The 25,226-nt window shown below is 42.6% G+C and overlaps 1 protein-coding gene across 2 annotated transcripts in view; it reads left to right on the top strand.

Moving 5' to 3' along the window:
• Positions 1 to 24,603, top strand: part of LOC143317615 (uncharacterized) — a 238,911-nt gene extending 214,308 nt beyond the window's left edge. The window contains exons 1-12 of one of the 2 annotated variants that reach the window (XM_076725706.1): positions 2,407 to 2,468; positions 4,204 to 4,328; positions 4,436 to 4,579; positions 5,329 to 5,469; positions 6,534 to 6,612; positions 6,771 to 6,987; positions 7,142 to 8,942; positions 20,031 to 20,204; positions 21,787 to 21,960; positions 22,399 to 22,572; positions 23,627 to 23,673; positions 23,842 to 24,603. In XM_076725706.1, coding sequence (XP_076581821.1) covers positions 4,240 to 4,328; positions 4,436 to 4,579; positions 5,329 to 5,469; positions 6,534 to 6,612; positions 6,771 to 6,987; positions 7,142 to 8,942; positions 20,031 to 20,204; positions 21,787 to 21,960; positions 22,399 to 22,572; positions 23,627 to 23,673; positions 23,842 to 24,383 — 3,582 coding nt within the window. In that variant the 5' untranslated portion in view covers positions 2,407 to 2,468; positions 4,204 to 4,239 and the 3' untranslated portion in view covers positions 24,384 to 24,603. Of the gene's footprint in view, positions 1 to 2,406; positions 2,469 to 4,203; positions 4,329 to 4,435; positions 4,580 to 5,328; positions 5,470 to 6,533; positions 6,613 to 6,770; positions 6,988 to 7,141; positions 8,943 to 20,030; positions 20,205 to 21,786; positions 21,961 to 22,398; positions 22,573 to 23,626; positions 23,674 to 23,841 lie in introns of those variants that run through there. The other variant, XM_076725707.1, reaches the window with a different exon arrangement.
• Positions 24,604 to 25,226: the final 623 nt, after the last annotated feature.

Raw genomic sequence — 25,226 nt, 5'->3', positions numbered from 1 at the left:
ACTGAAGGAAGATTGTTCAGTGGCTCAGCTTCAGTGATTTTTAAATAATTAAAAACATACTAAGATGAAGAACCTAGAAATAAAATAGGAAGGTGGAGGGCTTGACTAAAAAAAAAAGGAAACATACGAAGGTGTCACACTTTTAGGTTGGCATTAAAATAAAACACTGCAAAGAAAGCACACTAAAATATAAAAGAACACACAAGGGAATAAATAAGTCAAATCACACAGCCACCTTTTACACGGTAAAGCACAAGGCCACCTCTGTATGAATCAGCCAGTTTTAAAATGTAGTTACACAAAAACAAACCTCACAACCCTAAAACAAGCTACAATCTTTGGTAAAATGTAAAACGAATTAAGAATATACAAAAAAATATAATTAATAAAAAATATATGTATAAATAGACTAAAATCACTGAATAAAATCTTGCACTTAAACCCAATAAAAGAAATTAAAACCTCAAGTGAGTTTCAACAAGCACAAAGCAGCAGTGGCAGTCACTGCTGCAAAGACACAAACACAGGTTAGACAATCTTGCTGTCTGTGCGTTGCTCACTGAAACACTACAACAATAGTAAAGTTACCTTGGCTGTACAACACCCGATCAACGCTCAAGTTGACAGACAGAGAGAGAGAGAGAGAGAGAGAGAGAGAGAGAGAGAGAGAGAGATCGGCTGGCGCGCCGCTACACGCATTGATGTGCCACTCATGGTGCTGATTAGGAGCCTCGCTGCAGGTGCGTGACCGGAAGAAGCGGGGACGTTACTGTTAGAACACAGCGGTGGGGGGGCAGACCTAACCTGCCGGTTACATATAGAATGTATCGGCTGCTCTGTTCAAATATGCTGCAATGAAAAAAAGCACAGAACTAATGGATCACACTGACATGAACAGACAGACAGACAGACAGACAGGGACCAAGGTCAAAGCTCGAGGTGTTAAAGGAGTATCTCATTGTTCTTTAGCAGTGGGTCCAAGACTTCAACACAGATGAACTGTTGTGTCCGTAGTCACTTGTCTCCATCTAGTGGACAAAACAGTCATTGCACCCACCTTAGGAAGTAACAACGACCATTAGTCGTACACTTACAAACCATTAAAAAGCAGTGATTTTGACCTCAAATCAAATGGAAATGCAATCAATGGAACCCAACGACTATTGTTAGCAGAAGTAAAGTTTTTTTTTTATTTTTTTTGTTCTATTCCACAAAGGGCCGAGTGGCCGAAGGTTTTCGTTCGACAGCAACAGACTTGACAATCAGATCAGATCAACTAGACATTCCAAGGCTCGCCGCAGTCAGATAAGTATCATGTGAGTATTTCACAGCGATTACAATGTCTGTATCTGCATATGTGACACACATGACGAGAAAATACACAATATGAGAGGGACAGAAGTTCTCCATCATCTCTACTCCTTTCCCTCTCTCCCACTCTCTCCTCCTGTAGCTCAGTCCCTGTTCCAGCGCATGTAAAGTAAAATTACGTCATCATTTTTGTTGTCGATAATTATCAAACGCAAACTCCATGTAAACAGATGGAGCCGCAGCACATCATTTTATTCATATTTTACACCTAACTACATCACTAAAGTCAGTCTTATAAAGTTTTTACCAACCATGACTCATCCTGACTGGGTCAACATATATAAGCCCACACATATCGCACGTTAAAAAATATCGTAGGGAAAGGGCCCGGTGCCCCCTGCTTGGAACAGAGATCTCTCTTTTCCGCCCCGCCCCTGGCCCCCCCTGGGCCCCGGGCTGAGGGCGTGTCGCCCTCCCAGCCCCCCTGGAAGCTCCGCCCCTGGTCAGTACTGAAACACTGACTCTAACCCTGCATGTGAATCAGGAGTTTGTGTCTCGTCGATGTACTTTCTGCTCAGTTTTGTTACGTGTACGCTGTGAAGTGGAGTTTTGTTGCACTCATCGATTAGCGAATGGCTCCTTCCACCTTTTGCTTTTTGTGACGTGCTACAAGTTTCCCAGCAGAGCGACGCCCTCATTGAAATCCACTGAAATCTGATCGGTTCACATGTAAAAAAGGATTTAGTTTCATTGTTCTTTCAATCCATTTTGTCTCTGAATGTAAGGGAAAATTTGTGCCTCATAAAGGCACAACATGGCGTGTGGCTCCAGCTGTAGCTCATTGGCTAACAGTTCAGCACCTTTGCAGCAGATACATTGTTGTGCCTGGATATAAAGGTGCTTTCTATCACTTGGGGCGCAGAAATGTTCTTTCAGAGGTAACAGACAAGAAAGAGCAAAGATGTCTTTGTAGCTGAAGTGTCCCAAACCAACGAAGCAGCTTCAAACAGACCTGCAAGGTTGGGCTGTTTGCCCAGTTTGATCACTTTTGTTGGTGTAAACTGGTTTCTCCAGTTGGACGACTGTTTAAAGTTTACTTTCACTTTCTGCCTTCGGTGTGTCGCAGTTTGTTTTCTCCTCTGAAGCTCCAGCTGAAGGTAAAGTAACTCGTTTCAGGTGTTTTTACTCAAGCTGTCATTAGCTTAGCTTCAGCACAAACGGCATCGATCTGCACCTCCGTCCATCGTTTCTCCAAACTCTGAGTTTAATTGTGAACGCTGGACGAAGGAGCTGAAAGCAGCTCCGTTAAAAACATCGGCCATGTTGTGTGGATGTTTGTGAGTGTAAACGCTGGAATAAGAGCAGAAGCAGAGCGAGTTGATCCTCAATAGTTGATGTGGAGACAGCAGGAAGGAGCATTCAGAGGGCTGTGAGGAGCTGAAACCTTTTATTTCTCAATTCAATCTGTAACTGTGTCACTAAATGAGCTGTCAGAGCTCTGAACTCTCCTCCAACAGCAACGAGTGTCGCTGCTTTTTCTCACTTTGTGCTTCAATGTGATCAAGAATCAAATCAAAGATTCCTCTTTTAATATGACCTGAGAGGGCTTGATTGAGACAGGCTTTTATTTTGAAAGGATCTCTCAGTACTGCAGTTAAGTAAAGTCTAGATGTATTTGTATTTTGTTTGATTATTTCTCCTGTGTAAATATTTGACTTTTACTTCATTTTGTGACTTTTCAAATTAAGACTTTAAATCAAATCAAATGATCAGTCCGTTAAACTTCCTAAAATCGATAAAACAGTTAAAAGTTGCTCCACGTCGACCGACTCCAACATTAAAGTACTCGTTACCCATCAGTGATACAATAATCCAGTAATCTAACTGTTCAAGGAGCCGTTCTGATGGACTTTGTTCTCACAGGTGAAATCTAATATTTGTTGCTGCCGCATTAGTTTGTGTGAAGTGAAGCTTCATTTTTGATCTCAGTTTAATCATCGCCCTGCCTCTGTGGACTTTGGCTCCTTATCAAGGTTCAACGTTCAGCTTCATTGTCTTTATAACAGGACTGACCAATAAAATGCAGTTACAGCTCCTCCACACTGAACACACAGAACACGTATACAAATATATTCAAAGATTTGACATGAGAATAAAACACTGAAACAGAGCAAAGTTTAGAACAATATCACAAAAGAAATAAAAAGGAAAACTACATTAGATTTACAGGAAGATACAGTACATATATATACATACACATATACACAGATAATCATGTACTGTGTGCAGTATGAGTGTAATATACAAGTTATACTGCAAAACCTGAGACAGTGGGAATGAGGGCAGTGCAAAGGTGATGGTGGTTTTGTGCAAAAGAAGAACAACAGAATAATTCAATGTAAAATCCATGAATGCAGTAAAATGTCAAGAACAATTCTCGATGTGAAACCTGTCGAACGTGTCGAGCTGAGGTTCATCACAATCATCTGGAGACACTTTGTCACAGTTGGTCCACTTTTACGTCACGACCACTTTGTTAATATCGAGGATCGTTCAGGCGTAAAGAAACTTTCAGTCATGTTGAATTTACTGAATATTCCACAAACTGAAGCTTCCTGTCAGATTCAGTCAGTGTGTGTCAGTGGATGTCAACGGTCGTCCAGGCATCAAGTGTGTGTTCACTTCACTGCAGCTTCATGGCGCCATCTAGTGGACTGATAGAAGTACAGCAGCTCGGCCTCACACTGCTGTCTGACTGCATTCAGCTGACACTGATATGAAAGACGAGATAACAGCCAATCAGAGGAGGAGCAGCTGATATTTGGACAGGAGAAACCATGAAAGGATGATTTCAGCTGATGTGCACATGAATGATTTGTGTTTCCTCTCCAGATCAAAGTGTGTGTGAGCTGACATGAGTTCAGCAGCATGAATCGGTGTGAGGACAGGGAGGAGGGAGTCCGTCCCTCTCAAACCAGTCTGTGTGGGGACGATGACGGCCAGACCGAAGCTCAGAGGTGAGACCAGGATCTCTGACTGTCCAGGACTCGTCTCCATGTCAGAGCACTCGAATCTCTCCACCATCATTATTCACACTCAAAGCTCTGTGTGTGTTGTGTTGAAGGCCAGAGCAGCAGAACCCACCAGACTCTGCTGGACCTGGACCTGGACCTGGACCTGGACCTGAACCCAGCTGCGTGTCCTTCAGGAGTGACAAGTCAAAGGGTCGCCTCTTTAATTTTAAACAGCAACATGTCTCTGACAGACAGTAAGTTGTTCTCAGTATTAAACTCATGATGGACAATTTGACCTGAAATGTCCATATGTCCTCCTCATGTTGTCCACTGCTGATGTTTGTCCTCTTTAAATCCAGTCTGACCAGTTGTCCTTCTAATGTTCATGTTGCATTAGAATGATGATGAAGGTTAGAGCTAGATTAGTGTTAAAGGACATTTGTCCAGTCTGTCCCTAAACAGCACTGACATGTCCACATGTGGACACTGAAAGCTGAGGACAATATGAGGCTTGAGCACAAATCCAGTGGGGACCTTCCAAAGTCTCTTTACCATCAAACTTCCTCTTTGAATGTTGGACTAAAATGCTTCAGCGACCATCGTCTCTAAATAACAGTCAGGATATTTGTGCTGAGTCTCGTGATGCAAACGTTAGAAAACAGACCAACAGAGTCGGTGCTGATGGACTCCACAGTTTAGTTTGTTGTCTGTCAATCACAGTAAAATCTGCTCAGAAAGCAATCCGCTGAGTCCTGCTTTGGTCCAAGATTTGATGGACAAATGAAGCGATGATCCACAGACTGAAATCATTCAGCTTCATGTTTGATTGAACTTTGGTGTGTTGATCCTATTCTTGTTGATAGCTGCTAGTTTCTCCAGCAGCTTCTGAGTCTGAAAAGAAAAAAGAAAAGAAAAAAAAGAAAAAAGAAAAAAGAAAAAAGAAAAAAGAAAAAAAGAAAAAAGTCAATTTCCATCCCTGGTGGTCTTCCTCTGTGTCTGACAGGATCTATGGGAGACCAGCCTCTGCTGGACCTGGACCTGGACCTGGACCTGGACCTGGACCCAGCTGTGTGTCCTTGAAGAGTGAACGGTCGATGGGTGGCCTCATTAATTTTAAAGGAGATCGACCGTCTGCTGCAAAGAGGTAAACTGTTAATAACATTAAAATATGACAGATTCTTGTTTGAACTGTTATCCAAAGAAGTTTTTTCAACCTGTTTGTTTATTTTCAGCATCGTTCTCCTTCTCATTCGTTTGTATCCTCACATGTGGAAGCTGCCCAGTATAACCACTATAACCAGTCAACTCTTGACTCCAGTTGAACATTTCCTCCACACACATCTTCTGACTGATGACTGCATGAGTATAAAACTGTGACTTGATTGAGGCTAACAGATGCTAATGAAGGTTAACCCTGATTCCACCTCATGTTGTGGTTTTCAGTCATGTGACAACACAAACACAAACATGTCAGTGATAACAGCTGGACTGAGATCAGCTGCTGTCAAACACAGAATGAAGCAACACAGAGAGTCTGAGGAAACACACAGTCTGTTTGTGATTGATGCTGCTGATGGATTCACAAAGTCGAGAACGACACTGACGGCGGCATCATGGCGCCTCACATCAGGCTGGAGTTGTGCCTCTGTGAAGACGTCTGATGCAGAGAAGGGTGTTATGGGTAACTAAAGGCTGCAGGAGCTCAAAGAGGAGACAAAGCTCAAATATGTGTTGTGTGTCCAACAAGTGGACAAGAACAAATACATGTTGTCCAAGAATAAAAGAAAGAGCCAGAACAACTTCTATGAGCAACAGCTGCACCTGTTTCCTTCATGTAGTCCAGAGAAGAACATTCCAGCTTTCATTTGAAACACAGCTGGATGTGAAATCACCCTCAGCTTTGCTTTGATCCAGTATTCTCTGCTTCTCTCTTTGCTTTTCTCCTGTTTCACTCACTTTATTGTGACTCACTGCCAATTTGTGCCAGACAAGCTGGTGAACCAACACAGTAAAGTGAAAGCTGCACAGAAATGCAGACTGGAATGTTGATTCACGGTGGGATCAGCAGTACAAGCAACACTTTAATGTCAGTGGAAACCATCTGATTCAATGTTGGAATCAACACTTCAGCTCAAAGGACCTTCAGCTGGTGTTTGTCTCTGTGTGGTTGGACATGATGTGAGGTAATTCTTCATGATTCCTCCACAGAGTCCACCAGGAGAGCTCAGAGGTTCTCAGTCGTCAGTCTGCCCAGCAGCATCAAACCCACCTGGACTCCATATTTATGGTCTGTACATGTACAACAGCTGCTTTCACATCTGTTCTGTTCACAATAATCTCCACGCTGCACTTTTTAGACCAGTGGACCGTCAGTCTGTCCAACATGGATCTGATGTTTGCTTCCATGATTTCAGTTTGTGTCATTCATATCATCTTCTGTTCCAGCTGCTGGAGGAGAACATTGTCTCTTTTGTGAGGAACGAGCTGAAGAAGATCAAGACGGTTCTGAGTCCAGATTACACAGAATGCTTAGAGAGTCAGGGGGAGGATGAGGATGAGGATGCAGAGCAGAGGAGGAGCAGCGGAGAGGCATTTCTGAAGATCATACAGCACTTCCTGAGGAGAATGAAGGAGGAGGAGCTGGCTGAGCGTCTGCAGAGCAGTAAGAGGATTTCTCTAAAGGTTTAACTGCTGGATCAGTGGAACATTCACTGATGTCTCAACAGATGGACCAAAATATGTTCAGACAAGGACATTAAATTCTCATCTGAACTTTATCAATCACTTATTGATTTATTTGTTGTTTCTTCATTCAGAACATCTTGCCTCAGTTTGTCAGCGTCAACTTAAATCTAACCTGAAGGAGAAGTTCCAGTGTGTGTTTGAGGGGATCGCTAAAGCAGGAAAGCGGACCCTCCTGAATCAGATCTACACAGAGCTCTTCATCACAGAGGGAGGGACTGGACAGGTCAATGATGAACATGAGGTCAGACAGATTGAAACAGCATCCAGGAAACCACACGGACCAGAAACCACAATCACACAAGAAGACATCTTTAAACCACCTGGACGAGATGAACCAATCAGAACAGTGATGACAAAGGGAGTGGCTGGCATTGGGAAGACGGTCTTAACACAGAAGTTCACTCTGGACTGGGCTGAAGAAAAAGCCCACCAGGACATACAGTTCATGTTTCCATTCACTTTCAGAGAGCTGAACGTGCTGAGAGAGAAAAAGTTCAGCTTGGTGGAACTTGTTCATCACTTCTTTCCTGAAACCAAAGAAGCAGGAATCTGCAGGTTTGAAGAGTTCAGGGTTTTGTTCATCCTTGACGGTCTGGATGAGTGTCGACTTCCTCTGGACTTCCACAACAATGAGATCCTGACTGACGCTACAAAGTCCACCTCAGTGGATGTGCTGCTGACAAACCTCATCAGGAGGAACCTGCTTCCCTCTGCTCGCCTCTGGATAACCACACGACCTGCAGCAGCCAATCAGATCCCTCCTGAGTGTGTTGACATGGTGACAGAGGTCAGAGGGTTCACTGATGAACAGAAGGAAGAGTACTTCAGGAAGAGGTTCAGAGACAAGGAGCAGGCCAACAGAATCATCTCCCACATCAAGACATCACGAAGCCTCCACATCATGTGCTACATCCCGGTCTTCTGCTGGATCAGTGCTACAGTTCTGGAGGATGTGATGAAGACCAGAGAGGCAGGAGAGTTGCCCAAGACCCTTACTGAGATGTACATCCACTTCCTGGTGGTTCAGTCCAAAGTGAAGAACATCAAGTATGATGGAGGAGCTGAGTCAGATCCTCACTGGACTGATGACAGGAAGATGATTGAGTCTCTGGGAAAACTGGCTTTTGAGCAGCTGCAGAAAGGAAACCTGATCTTCTACGAATCAGACCTGACAGAGTGTGGCATCGATATCAGAGCAGCCTCAGTGTACTCAGGAGTGTTCACACAGATCTTTAAAGAGGAGAGAGGACTGTACCAGGACAAGGTGTTCTGCTTCGTCCATCTGAGTGTTCAGGAGTTTCTGGCTGCTCTGCATGTCCATCTGACCTTCATCAAGTCTCGAGTCAATCTGCTGTCAAAAGAAGACGCAACCTCCTGGTGGTCTAAAGTCTTTAGAGACAGAGAACCTGAACTAACACATCTCCACCAGAGTGCTGTGGACAAGGCCTTACAGAGTCCAAATGGACACCTGGACTTGTTCCTCCGATTCCTCCTGGGTCTGTCACTGCAGACCAATCAGACTCTCCTACGAGGCCTGCTGACACAGACAGGAAGTGGCTCAAAGTCCAATCAGGTAACAGTTGAGTACATCAAAAAGAAGATTGAGGAGACACCTTCTGCAGAGCGAAGCATCAATCTGTTCCACTGTCTGAATGAACTGAATGATCGTTCTCTGGTGGATCAGATCCAACAGTCCTTGAGTTCAGGAAGTCTCTCCACAGATAAACTGTCTCCTGCTCAGTGGTCAGCTCTGGTCTTCATCTTACTGTCATCAGAAAAAGATCTGGATGTGTTTGACCTGAAGAAATTCTCTGCTTCAGAGGAGGCTCTTCTGAAGCTGCTGCCAGTGGTCAAAGCCTCCAAGAAAGCTCTGTAAGTACAGAGACAGTGAAGTTTATTCATCAATAAATACTCTAATATCGAACTTACTGTTTGCTTCCTTCCTGTGTCTCTTCAGACTGAGTGACTGTAACCTCTCAAAGAGAAGCTGTGAAGTTCTGTTCTCAGTCGTCAGATCCCAGTCCTCCAGTCTGAGAGAGCTGGATCTCAGTAACAACTACCTGCGGTATTCAGGAGTGAAGCTGCTGTCTGCTGGACTTGAGAGTCCACACTGTGCACTGGAAACTCTCAGGTCAGATCAAGTTACTGTTTGTGTCGATAGATTTAAGTTAGTTCTTTACATTTAGAGATTCATTTAGTTTAAACAGTCTCTCTCATGTCAGGATTTGAATCTTTCAGTGTATTTTGTTTATTTTCAGATCTCTGACTGAGATTGATGATTTTGAGTTTGTGAAATGATGATCATAAATAATTTCCCAGCCTGCAGTTGCAGATCATCTTTTCTGTGCATGTCAGAAAAATATGTGTATGTGTTTGAATGTGTGAATTAACCCCCCCCCCCCAAATTCAAGTTTGCGGATGTGTCATGAAGTTTTGTAGCTGTAGAAATATTTTGTGTATCTGCAATTAAAATCTGTGCAGCAATATTTTCCACAGTGAGGTTTCACAAAGTGCAGCATGGGTCATTAAACCTGATGAATTGACTATTGATCAGAGTGCTGAGTCATGGGAAACATGAATTCTGAAGGACTTTGAGTCAGCAGTTTGAGTCAAGCACAGAGGCTGTCTCATGTGAAGCTCAGTGGGATGACGGACAAAACAAATTGGACCAAGCCAGGCTTCCTCTGTGTGAGCTGCCTCAACTAAACATGAACTCCAGGCAGAGATAACGGCATCACGACGGTGGTTATCAGCTTCCTTTGTTAACTCAGGTTTCCTTCATCAGGCTCTGTGCACGTTCCCATAAAAAGAGACGTTTGCTCCATCATTTGACTCTTTGTCACCACATAAAGGACCAATCATGTCCCCCCTCCTTCAGTCCAGAGGAACAGGTTGTTATAATGGAGAGCTTTGGAGAATGTAAAAAATAAAAGAGGAAATTGTTTCAGCACTCAGTCACTCTCAGAGCCTCCTGTTTATTTCTAACTGCACATTCGAGAGTCTGAAAAACTTTAAACTTCATCCAGCAGGTTTAAACATGAGACTCAGGAACTGGATTCAGGTCTGACACTGTCCCCTCATGAAGGACACATGACTGTGTTCTTACAGATGTGAAGACAATGAATGAACATCTACAACATGTTTATGATGGAACAGCAAAGATTTGAACACACGCTGAGAAGAGACTCAACATTTGAAAATAAATGTTCTTTTTCTTCTTCTTCTTCAGACTGAGTGGCTGTAACCTCTCAGAGAGAAGCTGTGAAGTTCTGTTCTCAGTCGTCAGACCCCATTCCTCAAGTCTGAGAGAGCTGGATCTCAGTAACAACTGCCTGCGGTATTCAGGAGTGAAGCTGCTGTCTGCTGGACTGGAGAGTCCACACTGTGCACTGGAAACTCTCAGGTCAGATCAAGTTACTGTTTGTGTTGACAGATTTAAGTTAGTTCTTTACATTTAGAGATTCATTTAGTTCAAACAGTCTCTCTCATGTCAGGATTTGAATCTTTCAGTCTGTTTTGTTTATTTTCAGATCTCTGACTGAGATTGATGATTTTGAGTTTGTGAAAAGATGATCATAAATAATTTCCCAGCCTGCAGTTGCAGATCATCTTTTCTGTGCATGTCAGAAAAATATGTGTATGTGTTTGAATGTGTGAATTAACCCCCCCCCCCCCCCCCCCCCCAAATTCAAGTTTGCGGATGTGTCATGAAGTTTTGTAGCTGTAGAAATATTTTGTGAATCTGCAATTAAAATCTGTGCAGTAATATTTTCCACAGTGAGGTTTCACAAAGTGCAGCATGGGTCATTAAACCTGATGAATTGACTATTGATCAGAGTGCTGAGTCATGGGACACATGAATTCTGAAGGACTGTGAGTCAGCAGTTTGAGTCAAGCACAGAGGCTGTCTCATGTGAAGCTCAGTGGGATGAAGGACAAAACAAACTGGACCAAGCCAGGCTTCCTCTGTGTGAGCTGCCTCAACTAAACATGAACTCCAGGCAGAGATAACGGCATCACGACGGTGGTTATCAGCTTCCTTTGTTAACTCAGGTTTCCTTCATCAGGCTCTGTGCACGTTCCCATAAAAAGAGACGTTTGCTCCATCATTTGACTCTTTGTCACCACAAAAAGGACCAATCATGTCCCCCCTCCTTCAGTCCAGAGGAACAGGTTGTTATAATGGAGAGCTTTGGAGAATGTAAAAAATAAAAGAGGAAAATTGTTTCAGCACTCAGTCACTCTCAGAGCCTCCAGTTTATTTCTATCTGCACATTCGAGAGTCTGAAAAACTTTAAACTTCATCCAGCAGGTTTAAACATGAGACCCAGGAACTGGATTCAGGTCTGACACTGTCCCCTCATGAAGGACACATGACTGTGTTCTTACAGACGTGAAGACAATGAATGAACATCTACAATATGTTTATGATGGAACAGCAAAGATTTGAACACACGCTGAGAAGAGACTCAACATTTGAAAATAAATGTTCTTTTTCTTCTTCTTCTTCAGACTGAGTGGCTGTAACCTCTCAGAGAGAAGCTGTGAAGTTCTGTCCTCAGTCCTCAGATCCCAGTCCTCCAGTCTGAGAGAGCTGGATCTCAGTAACAACTACCTGCGGTATTCAGGAGTGAAGCTGCTGTCTGCTGGACTGGAGAGTCCACACTGTGCACTGGAAACTCTCAGGTCAGATCAAGTTCCTGTTTGTAATGACAAGCATAGAGACTGTATCACGTGTAGCTCTGGAGGATAAACTACGATGTAAGTTTGACAAAACAGCTTTCTTTGTTCACTGAGGTTTCCTTCATCAGCCTCTGTGCACATTCCAAAAGAAGAGATGTTTCGTTCATCAAAACTGTTCCTGCAAATAAGACAAGAGAGACATGCTGACAGAAAACTACGAGCCGATAAATCCCAATAAACTCATCAGTTGTTCTATTAGCTGCAGTACCAGCAGTGTCAAATGAAACTGACAGTAAATCAGGACCAAACATAAAACCAGAATCCAAAGTGGTCTATAGATTCTGTACCTTCATCGTTCTTTTAGTGTGTTGAAGATCTGCTGTGTCAGATTTAATGTGTTAATATGACCTGAAGTAAACAGAGACAAAATGATTGATTACCAGCTAAAAGCAAGAAGGTTCCTGTGGCTGAAAACAACATGAAGCATCAGGTTTGTTCTGCTGTGGTCACACGGCTTTGAACGTCTGGCTCAGCAGGTCTGCAGACAGAACGTATTCCCTTAGCTGAGAGTCTGGATCCTCATAGACAAAACCATCAGGAGAAGAATTAAAGTTCAGTCTGAAACTGTGAACAGAACCTCGTCTGGAGCAGGTCAGGTGTGGGCAGGGTTTGTTTTGACCAGAGAGAGAGGACTCATCAGGGAAGATGGCGACTGCAGGGTCCATCCAATGGCTGGACAGACTGCTGTTGGCAGGTGCTGGTCCAGTCTCAGAGCTGGGTCTGGGTCCAGCTCGCCAGAGAATGAAGCAAAGTGGTGCTTGATGTGTGTGGCCATCAGGAGGGATTGTGACAGCCTCAACCACAGACACAACCAGAGCTCCACAGAACACAGCCTCTATGGCTGACTCAAACTGTTCCTCTGAATATATTACACAACTCTGAGCTTTCAGTCAGTGGAACAGCAGCACAGCTGTGTTCTTACAGACATGAGGACAATGAATGGACGCCTGCGTGGACTGAGAGACACTCAGTGAATTATTTCCTCCCAGCTCAGTGAACTTGTAGCTTGAAACTTCAGTGTCACTCACAAAGATAGGAAATTTGTGTTTCAGTCTCTCAGACTCTGAAACTTCACTGCTGAAAATATCTGAAGTATATTCAGATTATCTGTTTACACAAAACCTTTTCAAACTTGGAAAAATATTTCTACAGCTAAACTTTCATTTGTGAGATTTTTTAAATCAAACTCACACATTCAGATTCGTGCATACTATTTTTTCACATGCACACAAAAGACGATGTTCAACTGAAGGCTGTGAAATTATTTCTGAACATCATTTCACAAAAACTCAAAATATCAATGAGCTTCATTTTCTCCCAGATTCATTTTTTATATCATGTGATGTTGGTTTCTGGATGTCTGCTTATTTGAGATTCACTGATGATTTATTGTCACATCTACAACATGTTTATGATGGAACAGCAAAGATTTGAACACACACTGAGAAGAGACTCAACATTTGAAAATAAATGTTCTTTTTTTTCTTCTTCTTCAGACTGAGTGGCTGTAACCTCTCAGAGAGAAGCTGTGGAGTTCTGTCTTCAGTCCTCAGATCCCAGTCCTCCAGTCTGAGAGAGCTGGACCTGAGTAACAACAACCTGAAAGATTCAGGAGTGAAGCTGCTGTCTGCTGGACTGGAGGATCCACATCGGAAACTGGAAACTCTCAGGTCAGATCAAGTTACTGTTTGTGTTGCCAGATTTAAGTTAGTTCTGTACATTTAGAGGATCATTTCATTTAAACAGTCTCTCTCATGTCTGGATTTGAATCTTTCAGTGTAGTTTGTTTATTTTCAGATCTCTGACTGAGATTGATGATTTTGAGTTTGTGAAATGATGATCATAAATAATTTCCCAGCCTGCAGTTGCAGATCATCTTTTCTGTGCATGTCAGAAAAATATGTGTATGTGTTTGAATGTGTGAATTAACCCCCCCCCCCCAAATTCAAGTTTGCGGATGTGTCATGAAGTTTTGTAGCTGTAGAAATATTTTGTGTATCTGCAATTAAAATCTGTGCAGCAATATTTTCCACAGTGAGGTTTCACAAAGTGCAGCATGGGTCATTAAACCTGATGAATTGACTATTGATCAGAGTGCTGAGTCATGGGAAACATGAATTCTGAAGGACTTTGAGTCAGCAGTTTGAGTCAAGCACAGAGGCTGTCTCATGTGAAGCTCAGTGGGATGACGGACAAAACAAATTGGACCAAGCCAGGCTTCCTCTGTGTGAGCTGCCTCAACTAAACATGAACTCCAGGCAGAGATAACGGCATCACGACGGTGGTTATCAGCTTCCTTTGTTAACTCAGGTTTCCTTCATCAGGCTCTGTGCACGTTCCCATAAAAAGAGACGTTTGCTCCATCATTTGACTCTTTGTCACCACATAAAGGACCAATCATGTCCCCCCTCCTTCAGTCCAGAGGAACAGGTTGTTATAATGGAGAGCTTTGGAGAATGTAAAAAATAAAAGAGGAAATTGTTTCAGCACTCAGTCACTCTCAGAGCCTCCTGTTTATTTCTAACTGCACATTCGAGAGTCTGAAAAACTTTAAACTTCATCCAGCAGGTTTAAACATGAGACTCAGGAACTGGATTCAGGTCTGACACTGTCCCCTCATGAAGGACACATGACTGTGTTCTTACAGATGTGAAGACAATGAATGAACATCTACAACATGTTTATGATGGAACAGCAAAGATTTGAACACACGCTGAGAAGAGACTCAACATTTGAAAATAAATGTTCTTTTTCTTCTTCTTCTTCAGACTGAGTGGCTGTAACCTCTCAGAGAGAAGCTGTGAAGTTCTGTTCTCAGTCGTCAGACCCCATTCCTCAAGTCTGAGAGAGCTGGATCTCAGTAACAACTGCCTGCGGTATTCAGGAGTGAAGCTGCTGTCTGCTGGACTGGAGAGTCCACACTGTGCACTGGAAACTCTCAGGTCAGATCAAGTTACTGTTTGTGTTGACAGATTTAAGTTAGTTCTTTACATTTAGAGATTCATTTAGTTCAAACAGTCTCTCTCATGTCAGGATTTGAATCTTTCAGTCTGTTTTGTTTATTTTCAGATCTCTGACTGAGATTGATGATTTTGAGTTTGTGAAAAGATGATCATAAATAATTTCCCAGCCTGCAGTTGCAGATCATCTTTTCTGTGCATGTCAGAAAAATATGTGTATGTGTTTGAATGTGTGAATTAACCCCCCCCCCCCCCCCCCCCCCAAATTCAAGTTTGCGGATGTGTCATGAAGTTTTGTAGCTGTAGAAATATTTTGTGAATCTGCAATTAAAATCTGTGCAGTAATATTTTCCACAGTGAGGTTTCACAAAGTGCAGCATGGGTCATTAAACCTGATGAATTGACTATTGATCAGAGTGCTGAGTCATGGGACACATGAATTCTGAAGGACTGTGAGTCAGCAGTTTGAGTCAAGCACAGAGGCTGTCTCATGTGAAGCTCAGTGGGATGAAGGACAAAACAAACTGGACCAAGCCAGGCTTCCTCTGTGTGAGCTGCCTCAACTAAACATGAACTCCAGGCAGAGATAACGGCATCACGACGGTGGTTATCAGCTTCCTTTGTTAACTCAGGTTTCCTTCATCAGGCTCTGTGCACGTTCCCATAAAAAGAGACGTTTGCTCCATCATTTGACTCTTTGTCACCACAAAAAGGACCAATCATGTCCCCCCTCCTTCAGTCCAGAGGAACAGGTTGTTATAATGGAGAGCTTTGGAGAATGTAAAAAATAAAAGAGGAAAATTGTTTCAGCACTCAGTCACTCTCAGAGCCTCCAGTTTATTTCTATCTGCACATTCGAGAGTCTGAAAAACTTTAAACTTCATCCAGCAGGTTTAAACATGAGACCCAGGAACTGGATTCAGGTCTGACACTGTCCCCTCATGAAGGACACATGACTGTGTTCTTACAGACGTGAAGACAATGAATGAACATCTACAATATGTTTATGATGGAACAGCAAAGATTTGAACACACGCTGAGAAGAGACTCAACATTTGAAAATAAATGTTCTTTTTCTTCTTCTTCTTCAGACTGAGTGGCTGTAACCTCTCAGAGAGAAGCTGTGAAGTTCTGTCCTCAGTCCTCAGATCCCAGTCCTCCAGTCTGAGAGAGCTGGATCTCAGTAACAACTACCTGCGGTATTCAGGAGTGAAGCTGCTGTCTGCTGGACTGGAGAGTCCACACTGTGCACTGGAAACTCTCAGGTCAGATCAAGTTCCTGTTTGTAATGACAAGCATAGAGACTGTATCACGTGTAGCTCTGGAGGATAAACTACGATGTAAGTTTGACAAAACAGCTTTCTTTGTTCACTGAGGTTTCCTTCATCAGCCTCTGTGCACATTCCAAAAGAAGAGATGTTTCGTTCATCAAAACTGTTCCTGCAAATAAGACAAGAGAGACATGCTGACAGAAAACTACGAGCCGATAAATCCCAATAAACTCATCAGTTGTTCTATTAGCTGCAGTACCAGCAGTGTCAAATGAAACTGACAGTAAATCAGGACCAAACATAAAACCAGAATCCAAAGTGGTCTATAGATTCTGTACCTTCATCGTTCTTTTAGTGTGTTGAAGATCTGCTGTGTCAGATTTAATGTGTTAATATGACCTGAAGTAAACAGAGACAAAATGATTGATTACCAGCTAAAAGCAAGAAGGTTCCTGTGGCTGAAAACAACATGAAGCATCAGGTTTGTTCTGCTGTGGTCACACGGCTTTGAACGTCTGGCTCAGCAGGTCTGCAGACAGAACGTATTCCCTTAGCTGAGAGTCTGGATCCTCATAGACAAAACCATCAGGAGAAGAATTAAAGTTCAGTCTGAAACTGTGAACAGAACCTCGTCTGGAGCAGGTCAGGTGTGGGCAGGGTTTGTTTTGACCAGAGAGAGAGGACTCATCAGGGAAGATGGCGACTGCAGGGTCCATCCAATGGCTGGACAGACTGCTGTTGGCAGGTGCTGGTCCAGTCTCAGAGCTGGGTCTGGGTCCAGCTCGCCAGAGAATGAAGCAAAGTGGTGCTTGATGTGTGTGGCCATCAGGAGGGATTGTGACAGCCTCAACCACAGACACAACCAGAGCTCCACAGAACACAGCCTCTATGGCTGACTCAAACTGTTCCTCTGAATATATTACACAACTCTGAGCTTTCAGTCAGTGGAACAGCAGCACAGCTGTGTTCTTACAGACATGAGGACAATGAATGGACGCCTGCGTGGACTGAGAGACACTCAGTGAATTATTTCCTCCCAGCTCAGTGAACTTGTAGCTTGAAACTTCAGTGTCACTCACAAAGATAGGAAATTTGTGTTTCAGTCTCTCAGACTCTGAAACTTCACTGCTGAAAATATCTGAAGTATATTCAGATTATCTGTTTACACAAAACCTTTTCAAACTTGGAAAAATATTTCTACAGCTAAACTTTCATTTGTGAGATTTTTTAAATCAAACTCACACATTCAGATTCGTGCATACTATTTTTTCACATGCACACAAAAGACGATGTTCAACTGAAGGCTGTGAAATTATTTCTGAACATCATTTCACAAAAACTCAAAATATCAATGAGCTTCATTTTCTCCCAGATTCATTTTTTATATCATGTGATGTTGGTTTCTGGATGTCTGCTTATTTGAGATTCACTGATGATTTATTGTCACATCTACAACATGTTTATGATGGAACAGCAAAGATTTGAACACACACTGAGAAGAGACTCAACATTTGAAAATAAATGTTCTTTTTTTTCTTCTTCTTCAGACTGAGTGGCTGTAACCTCTCAGAGAGAAGCTGTGGAGTTCTGTCTTCAGTCCTCAGATCCCAGTCCTCCAGTCTGAGAGAGCTGGACCTGAGTAACAACAACCTGAAAGATTCAGGAGTGAAGCTGCTGTCTGCTGGACTGGAGGATCCACATCGGAAACTGGAAACTCTCAGGTCAGATCAAGTTACTGTTTGTGTTGCCAGATTTAAGTTAGTTCTGTACATTTAGAGGATCATTTCATTTAAACAGTCTCTCTCATGTCTGGATTTGAATCTTTCAGTGTAGTTTGTTTATTTTCAGATCTCTGACTGAGATTGATGATTTTGAGTTTGTGAAATGATGATCATAAATAATTTCCCAGCCTGCAGTTGCAGATCATCTTTTCTGTGCATGTCAGAAAAATATGTGTATGTGTTTGAATGTGTGAATTAACCCCCCCCCCCCAAATTCAAGTTTGCGGATGTGTCATGAAGTTTTGTAGCTGTAGAAATATTTTGTGTATCTGCAATTAAAATCTGTGCAGCAATATTTTCCACAGTGAGGTTTCACAAAGTGCAGCATGGGTCATTAAACCTGATGAATTGACTATTGATCAGAGTGCTGAGTCATGGGAAACATGAATTCTGAAGGACTTTGAGTCAGCAGTTTGAGTCAAGCACAGAGGCTGTCTCATGTGAAGCTCAGTGGGATGACGGACAAAACAAATTGGACCAAGCCAGGCTTCCTCTGTGTGAGCTGCCTCAACTAAACATGAACTCCAGGCAGAGATAACGGCATCACGACGGTGGTTATCAGCTTCCTTTGTTAACTCAGGTTTCCTTCATCAGGCTCTGTGCACGTTCCCATAAAAAGAGACGTTTGCTCCATCATTTGACTCTTTGTCACCACATAAAGGACCAATCATGTCCCCCCTCCTTCAGTCCAGAGGAACAGGTTGTTATAATGGAGAGCTTTGGAGAATGTAAAAAATAAAAGAGGAAAATCAAGACTGTTGCTGCACATAAGACGAGAGAGGAATGCTGGCAGAAAACTGCTGATCCTTTAAATCATTCACTTCATATATTAGTTTCAGCATTCAGTCACTCTCAGAGCTTCCTGTTTATTTCTAACTGCACATTCAAGAGTCTGAAACTTTAAACTTCATCCAGCAGGTTTACAACCTCTGGCAAAAATTATGGAATCAGCAGTCTCAGAGGATGTTCATTCAGTTGTTTAATTTTGTAGAAAAAAAGCAGATCACAGACATGACACAAAACTAAAGTCATTTCAAATGGCAACTTTCTGGCTTTAAGAACCACTAAAAAATATCAAGAAAAAAAATTGTGGTAATCAGTAACACTTACTTTTTTAGACCATGCAGAGGGAAAAAATTATAGAATCACTCAATTCTGAGGAAAAAATTATGGAATCATGAAAAACAAACAAACAAAAGAACACTTCAACACACCACTAGTACTTTGTTGCACCACCTCTGGCTTTTATAACCACTTGCAGTCTCTGAGGCACAGACTTAATGAGTGACAAACAGTACTCTTCATCAATCTGGCCCCAACTTTCTCTGATTGCTGTTGCCAGATCAGCTTTGCAGGTTGGAGCCTTGTCATGGACCATTTTCTTCAACTTCCACCACAGATTTTTAATTGGATTGAGATCCGAACTATTTGCGGGCCATGACATTGACCTTCTGTGTCTTTCTTCAAGGAATGTTTTCACAGTTTTTGTACTATGGCAAGATGCATTATCATCTTGAAAAATTAGTTTTCTGTCTTGACGCTTTGATGTCTTCCTTGGTCAACCAGTATGCTTGCCTTTAACAACCTTTCCATGTTGTTTGTACTTGGTCCAGATTTTAGACACAGCTGACTGTGAACAACCAACATCTTTTGCAGCATTGCGTGATGATTTACCCTCTTTAAGAAGTTTGGTAATCCTCTCCTTTGTTTCAATTGACATCTCTCGTGTTGTAGCCATGATTCATGTCAGTCCACTTGGTGCATCAGCTCTCCAAGGTGTGATCACTCCTTTTTAACTGCAGACTAACGAGCAGATCTAATCTGATGCAGGTGTTAGTTTTGGGAAAGGAAATGTACAGGGTGATTCCATACTTTTTTCCTCAGAATTGAGTGATTCCACGTGACTTTTGTTTTGTGTCATGACTGTGATCTGCTTTTTTTCTACAAAATTAAACAACTGAATGAACATCCTCCGAGACTGGTGATTCCATAATTTTTGCCAGGGGTTGTAAACATGAGTCTCACGAACTGGATTCAGGTCTGACACTGTCCCCTCATGAAGGACACATGACTGTGTTCTTACAGACGTGAAGACAACAGATGAACATCAACAACATGTTTATGATGGAACAGCAAAGATTTGAACACACGCTGAGAAGAGACTCAACATTTGAAAATAAATGTTCTTTTCTTCTTCTTCTTCAGACTGAGTGGCTGTAACCTCTCAGAGAGAAGCTGTGAAGTTCTGTCCTCAGTCCTCAGATCCCAGTCCTCCAGTCTGAGAGAGCTGGACCTGAGTCACAACAACCTGCAGGATTCAGGAGTGAAGCTGCTATCTGCTGGACTGGAGAGTCCACACTGTGCACTGGAAACTCTCAGGTCAGATCAAGTTACTGTTTGTATTGACAAGCATAGAGGCTGTATCACGTGTAGCTCTGGAGGATGAACTCTGAAATCAGTTTGACTTTTTTGTGTGTTCTTTGTGTGAGCTGCATCTACAAAATAGCTTTCTTTGTTCACTGAGGTTTCCTTCATCAGCCTCTGTGCAGATTCCAAAAGAAGAGATGTTTGGTTCATCAACACTGTCCCTGCAAAGAAGACAAGAGAGACATGCTGACAGAAAGCTGTGAGCCGATGATGAATGCTTGTCAGTTGTTCTATTAGCTGCAGTACCAGCAGTGTCAAATGAAACTGACAGTAAATCAGGACCAAACATAAAACCAGAATCCAAAGTGGTCTCTAGATTCTGTACCTTCATCATTCTTTTAGTGTGTTGAAGATCTGCTGTGTCAGATTTAAAGTGTTAATATGACCTGAAGCAAACAGAGACAAAATGATTGATTACCAGCTAAATGCAAGAAGGTTCCTGTGGCTGAAAACAACATGAAGCATCAGGTTTGTTCTGCTGTGGTCACATGGCTTTGAACGTCTGGCTCAGCAGGTCTGCAGACAGGACGTATTCCCTCAGCTGAGAGTCTGGATCCTCATAGAGAAAACCATCAGGAGAAGAATTAAAGTTCAGTCTGAAACTGTGAACAGAACCTCGTCTGGAGCAGGTCAGGTGTGGGCAGGGTTTGTTTTGACCAGAGAGAGAGGACTCATCAGGGAAGATGGCGACTGCAGGGTCCATCCAATGGCTGGACAGACTGCTGTTGGCAGGTGCTGGTCCAGTCTCAGAGCTGGATCTGGGTCCAGCTTGCCAGAGAATGAAGCAAAGTGGTGCTTGATGTGTGTGGCCATCAGGAGGGATTGTGACAGCCTCAACCACAGACACAACCAGAGCTCCACAGAACACAGCCTCTATGGCTGACTCAAACTGTTCCTCTGAATATATCACACAACTCTGAGCTTTCAGTCAGTGGAACAGCAGCACAGCTGTGTTCTTACAGACATGAGGACAATGAATGGACGCCTGCATGGACTGAGAGACGCTCAGTGAATTATTTCCTACCAGCTCAGTGAACTTGTGGCTTCAAACTTCAGTGTCACTCACAAAGATAGGAAATTTGTGTTTCAGTCTCTCAGACTCTGAAACTTCACTGCTGAAAATATCTGAAGTATATTCAGATTATCTGTTTGCACAAAACCTTTTCAAACATGGAAAAATATTTCTACACCTAAACTTTCATTTGTGAGATTTTTTCATTCAAACTCACACATTCAGATTCGTGCATACTATTTTTTCACATGCACACAAAAGACGATGTTCAACTGAAGGCTGTGAAATTATTTCTGAACATCATTTCACAAAAACTCAAAATATCAATGAGCCTCATTTTCTCCCAGATTCATTTTTTATATCATGTGACGTTGGTTTCTGGATGTTTGTTTATTCCTGATTCAGTGATGATTTATTGTCACATCTATAACATGTTTATGATGGAACAGCAAAGAATAGAACACACGCTGAGAAGAGACTCAACATTTTAAAATAATTGTTCTTTTTCTTCTTCTTCTTCAGACTGTGTGGCTGCAACCTCTCAGAGAGAAGCTGTGAAGTTCTGTCCTCAGTCCTCAGATCCCAGTCCTCCAGTCTGAGAGAGCTGGACCTCAGTAACAACAACCTGCAGGATTCAGGAGTGAAGATGCTGTCTGCTGGACTTGAGAGTCCACACTGTGCACTGGAAACTCTCAGGTCAGATCAAGTTACTGTTTGTTGTTAAAGCGTTGACGTCTTTCTTTAACCCCAGAAGTCCACATGTTTGACACACACATACATTGATGGGCACCTTTTTTCTGTCAATATTCCTTTTATTATTGAAGTCTGGCTGAGATGGAAATTCTCGTTTCTGTTTTGTTGTCATGTGACTTTGATTAGTGGACGTCGCTTTATTCCTGATTCAGTCATGATTAATTACCACAAAGGTGTCGCTGAGGACCTCAGGAAGTGAAGTGTCAAGTGTGAAGTCGTTGATCTCAAACACAGAAACTGCTGAGAATTATTATGTGTTGTAAATTCTCCCACGTGATGCTGCTCAGCCTATCAGATCTCTGCATTTTGAGAGCCATGATTTGACGGACACAGCAGGACCCTCAGATGATCTTCCATGTGTGTTGTTCTGTGTGTTTGCAGGCTGTCAGGCTGTCTGATCACAGAGGAAGGCTGTGCTTCTCTGGCCTCAGCTCTGAGATCCAAACCCTCCCATCTGAGAGAGCTGGACCTGAGCTACAATCATCCAGGAGACTCAGGAGTGAAGCTGCTGTCTGCTGGATTGGAAGATCCTCACTGCAGACTGGACACTCTCAGGTATGAAGAGACTGCTGCAGCCACAGTCAGTCAGTGTGAAAGAGGAGGAAGAGCTGGAAACATGTTGTCTGTCTTTTTGGTTGATGGTGGATGTGAGTGAGACATGAACAATCACACATGTAGGAAACCTTTGTCCTTTGATCACAACATAAACACTGGTTGAACATGAAAAGGACATATTTGTGTTGGAGGTCTCAAGGAGAACATCTCCAGGAACAAACATGATAATGACCTGTTGGTCATAATTGATGCAGTTTGGACAGATCTCTGCATGGTAAAAGAACTGTCTGTCAGTTTGACAAATGTCCTTTTTGTCTTCCAAAGACATAAAAACAAGCTTCCAATAAGTCCAAAGCAGTTCTATTTAGTTCAAACTGCTGGAACCTGACAACCAAAGGACAGAGCAGGACTTTTGAGATGCTTCATTCAAGTGTTTTTCTCAAAATGTTGGACTGTTCCTTCATCAGTAGAGAACAATTGGACTGAACATGGTCTTCACAGCAAACATGGCTTGTAAATATTTCCATGTGCAGACATCAAGTGGCTCTACTTGTTCTGGTGAACTTCAGGAAGTTTGACATGAAAAGATTTCCACACAACAGAGTCATGATGACTTGTCTCAGATATTGAATTTATTGACAGTATTCACACTTCTAATGAACACATGAAGCATGGTCACATATGGGACATGACGAGGAGAACCGTGTCCAATAATCAATGATTAAAGCTCTGTTGGTTTGTTCAGTGAAGACAAAGTCAGACTGATTATTAATCATCACAGGTGGGAGAGCGAGAGAGCGATCAATGAGTGAAGCAGCTTAGAATAGAAGTCAGCAACAGATTGAAATGAGGAAATGAGCTGATGAAGGCAGATTTAATGATGAGAGAGAATCAGTGTCGCTGTCAGTGTCTGAGCAGAGCTGAAGAGGTTTAGGGGCAGCAGGGAGAAGCAGGCCGGATCAACATATTGTGTTTGTGTGTATGAGAGTGATGTAACGTCCATGTTTGCATGCTGAAAGAGGAGGTGCTGCTCTGACCCCCCTCCTCCTTTCAGGGTGGAGCCTGCTGGAGTCCGATGGTTGAGACCAGGTCTGAGGAAGTGTAAGTGTGTCTTTAATTTGACTGATGAAAACAAAGCAGAGCACATTCAGCCATCTTCAAACTGTGACATCACTCATTCACATCTCTGATGTCATCATCAAACTGTCCATCAATCAACAGATGATGGATCAATAACTGCAGCTGTTTTCTTCTTCTTCTCTCCATCAGATTCCTGTGAACTCAAACTGGACACAAACACAGTGAACAGAAACATCAAACTGTCTGACAACAACAGGACAATGACGTATGTGAAGGAGGATCAGTCATATCCTGATCATCCAGACAGGTTTGACTGGTGGCCTCAGCTGCTGTGTGGAACTGGTCTGACTGGTCGCTGTTACTGGGAGGTCGAGTGGACAGGAGAGGTTTATGTATCAGTGAGTTACAGAAGAATCAGAAGGAAAGGAGACAGTGATGAGTGTGTGTTTGGATGGAATGATCAGTCCTGGAGTCTGTGCTGCTCTCATGACCGTTACTCTGTCTGTCACAGAACAATGTCCATCTCCTCCTCCTCCTCCTCCTCCTCCTCTGTCTCTCGCAGAGTAGGAGTGTATGTGGACTGTCCTGCTGGCACTCTGTCCTTCTACAGTGTCTCCTCTGACTCACTGATCCACCTCCACACCTTCAACACCACATTCACTGAACCTCTTTATCCTGGCTTTGGGTTCTGGTCCTGGTCTGGTTCCTCAGTGTCTCTGTGTCCTCTGTAGGAGGGAGAGTCTCCTCCTGTTAGAGAAACACTGCTGAACAGATCAGTTGAGTCTGTGCAGGATCTCAGTCACATCAGTCTTTCAGGTTATAGGAATAAATTGATCAATGAACTTTGTTGAAAATGATTGAAAAGATTCCTCATTTACTTTGTGAACTTCTTCCACTTCCAGTCCTTTAAAGATGGAAGCTGTGATCATTAAACTGTGGAAACACTGTGGACTTGAACCTTCAGCTGTGTGCTGATTTCAGTTCTGGATCTTGTTCCAATCAAAGCTGAATGTTGCTGTGAGTGTTTGTTGTGTCTCTCAGATCAGGACTAGAGGTCCACTGATACGTCTTTTTCAGGGCTGATACAGATTATTAGAAATCAAGGAGACCGATAACCGTTAAAATATCAGATATCACCTTGATTGTTTCACTTCATGTTGTGTTTTCATGGTTCATTTTACTCAACAAATCCGAGCTGAACCAAGAATCAAGTGAGCACAAACTAATTCCTGATGGCTGATAACACTTGAACTGTTTGTTGACATATTGCAATAAATGATTTGTTCATCCTCATGTCTGGTGATTACAGTTATCCATATATCATTAAGGAATGTTTCACATGCAGTATTTTATGTCTGCCCTTTTCCTGCAGTAGCTTTTTCAATGTTTAAACCTTTTGTTTCCCAAATAAATGAGTTTAAGAAAAGACAGTGCCTTTGTGTTTTTCACTTTTTTTTGTAACCCTTGTTATGTCAGTCTTATGTTAACAAGACTTCAAGATGTTGTCCTTTGTAGCAAAAATGTTTATTTAAAACATGACAGTAAACAACAACTCAACAACAAATAAGTGAACA

The sequence above is a fragment of the Chaetodon auriga genome, assembly GCF_051107435.1.
Source record: "Chaetodon auriga isolate fChaAug3 chromosome 23 unlocalized genomic scaffold, fChaAug3.hap1 SUPER_23_unloc_1, whole genome shotgun sequence".
Lineage (NCBI taxonomy): Eukaryota > Metazoa > Chordata > Actinopteri > Chaetodontiformes > Chaetodontidae > Chaetodon > Chaetodon auriga.
The sequence above is the reverse complement of the archived record's forward strand: the minus strand, read 5'-3'. Positions and strand labels throughout refer to the sequence as shown.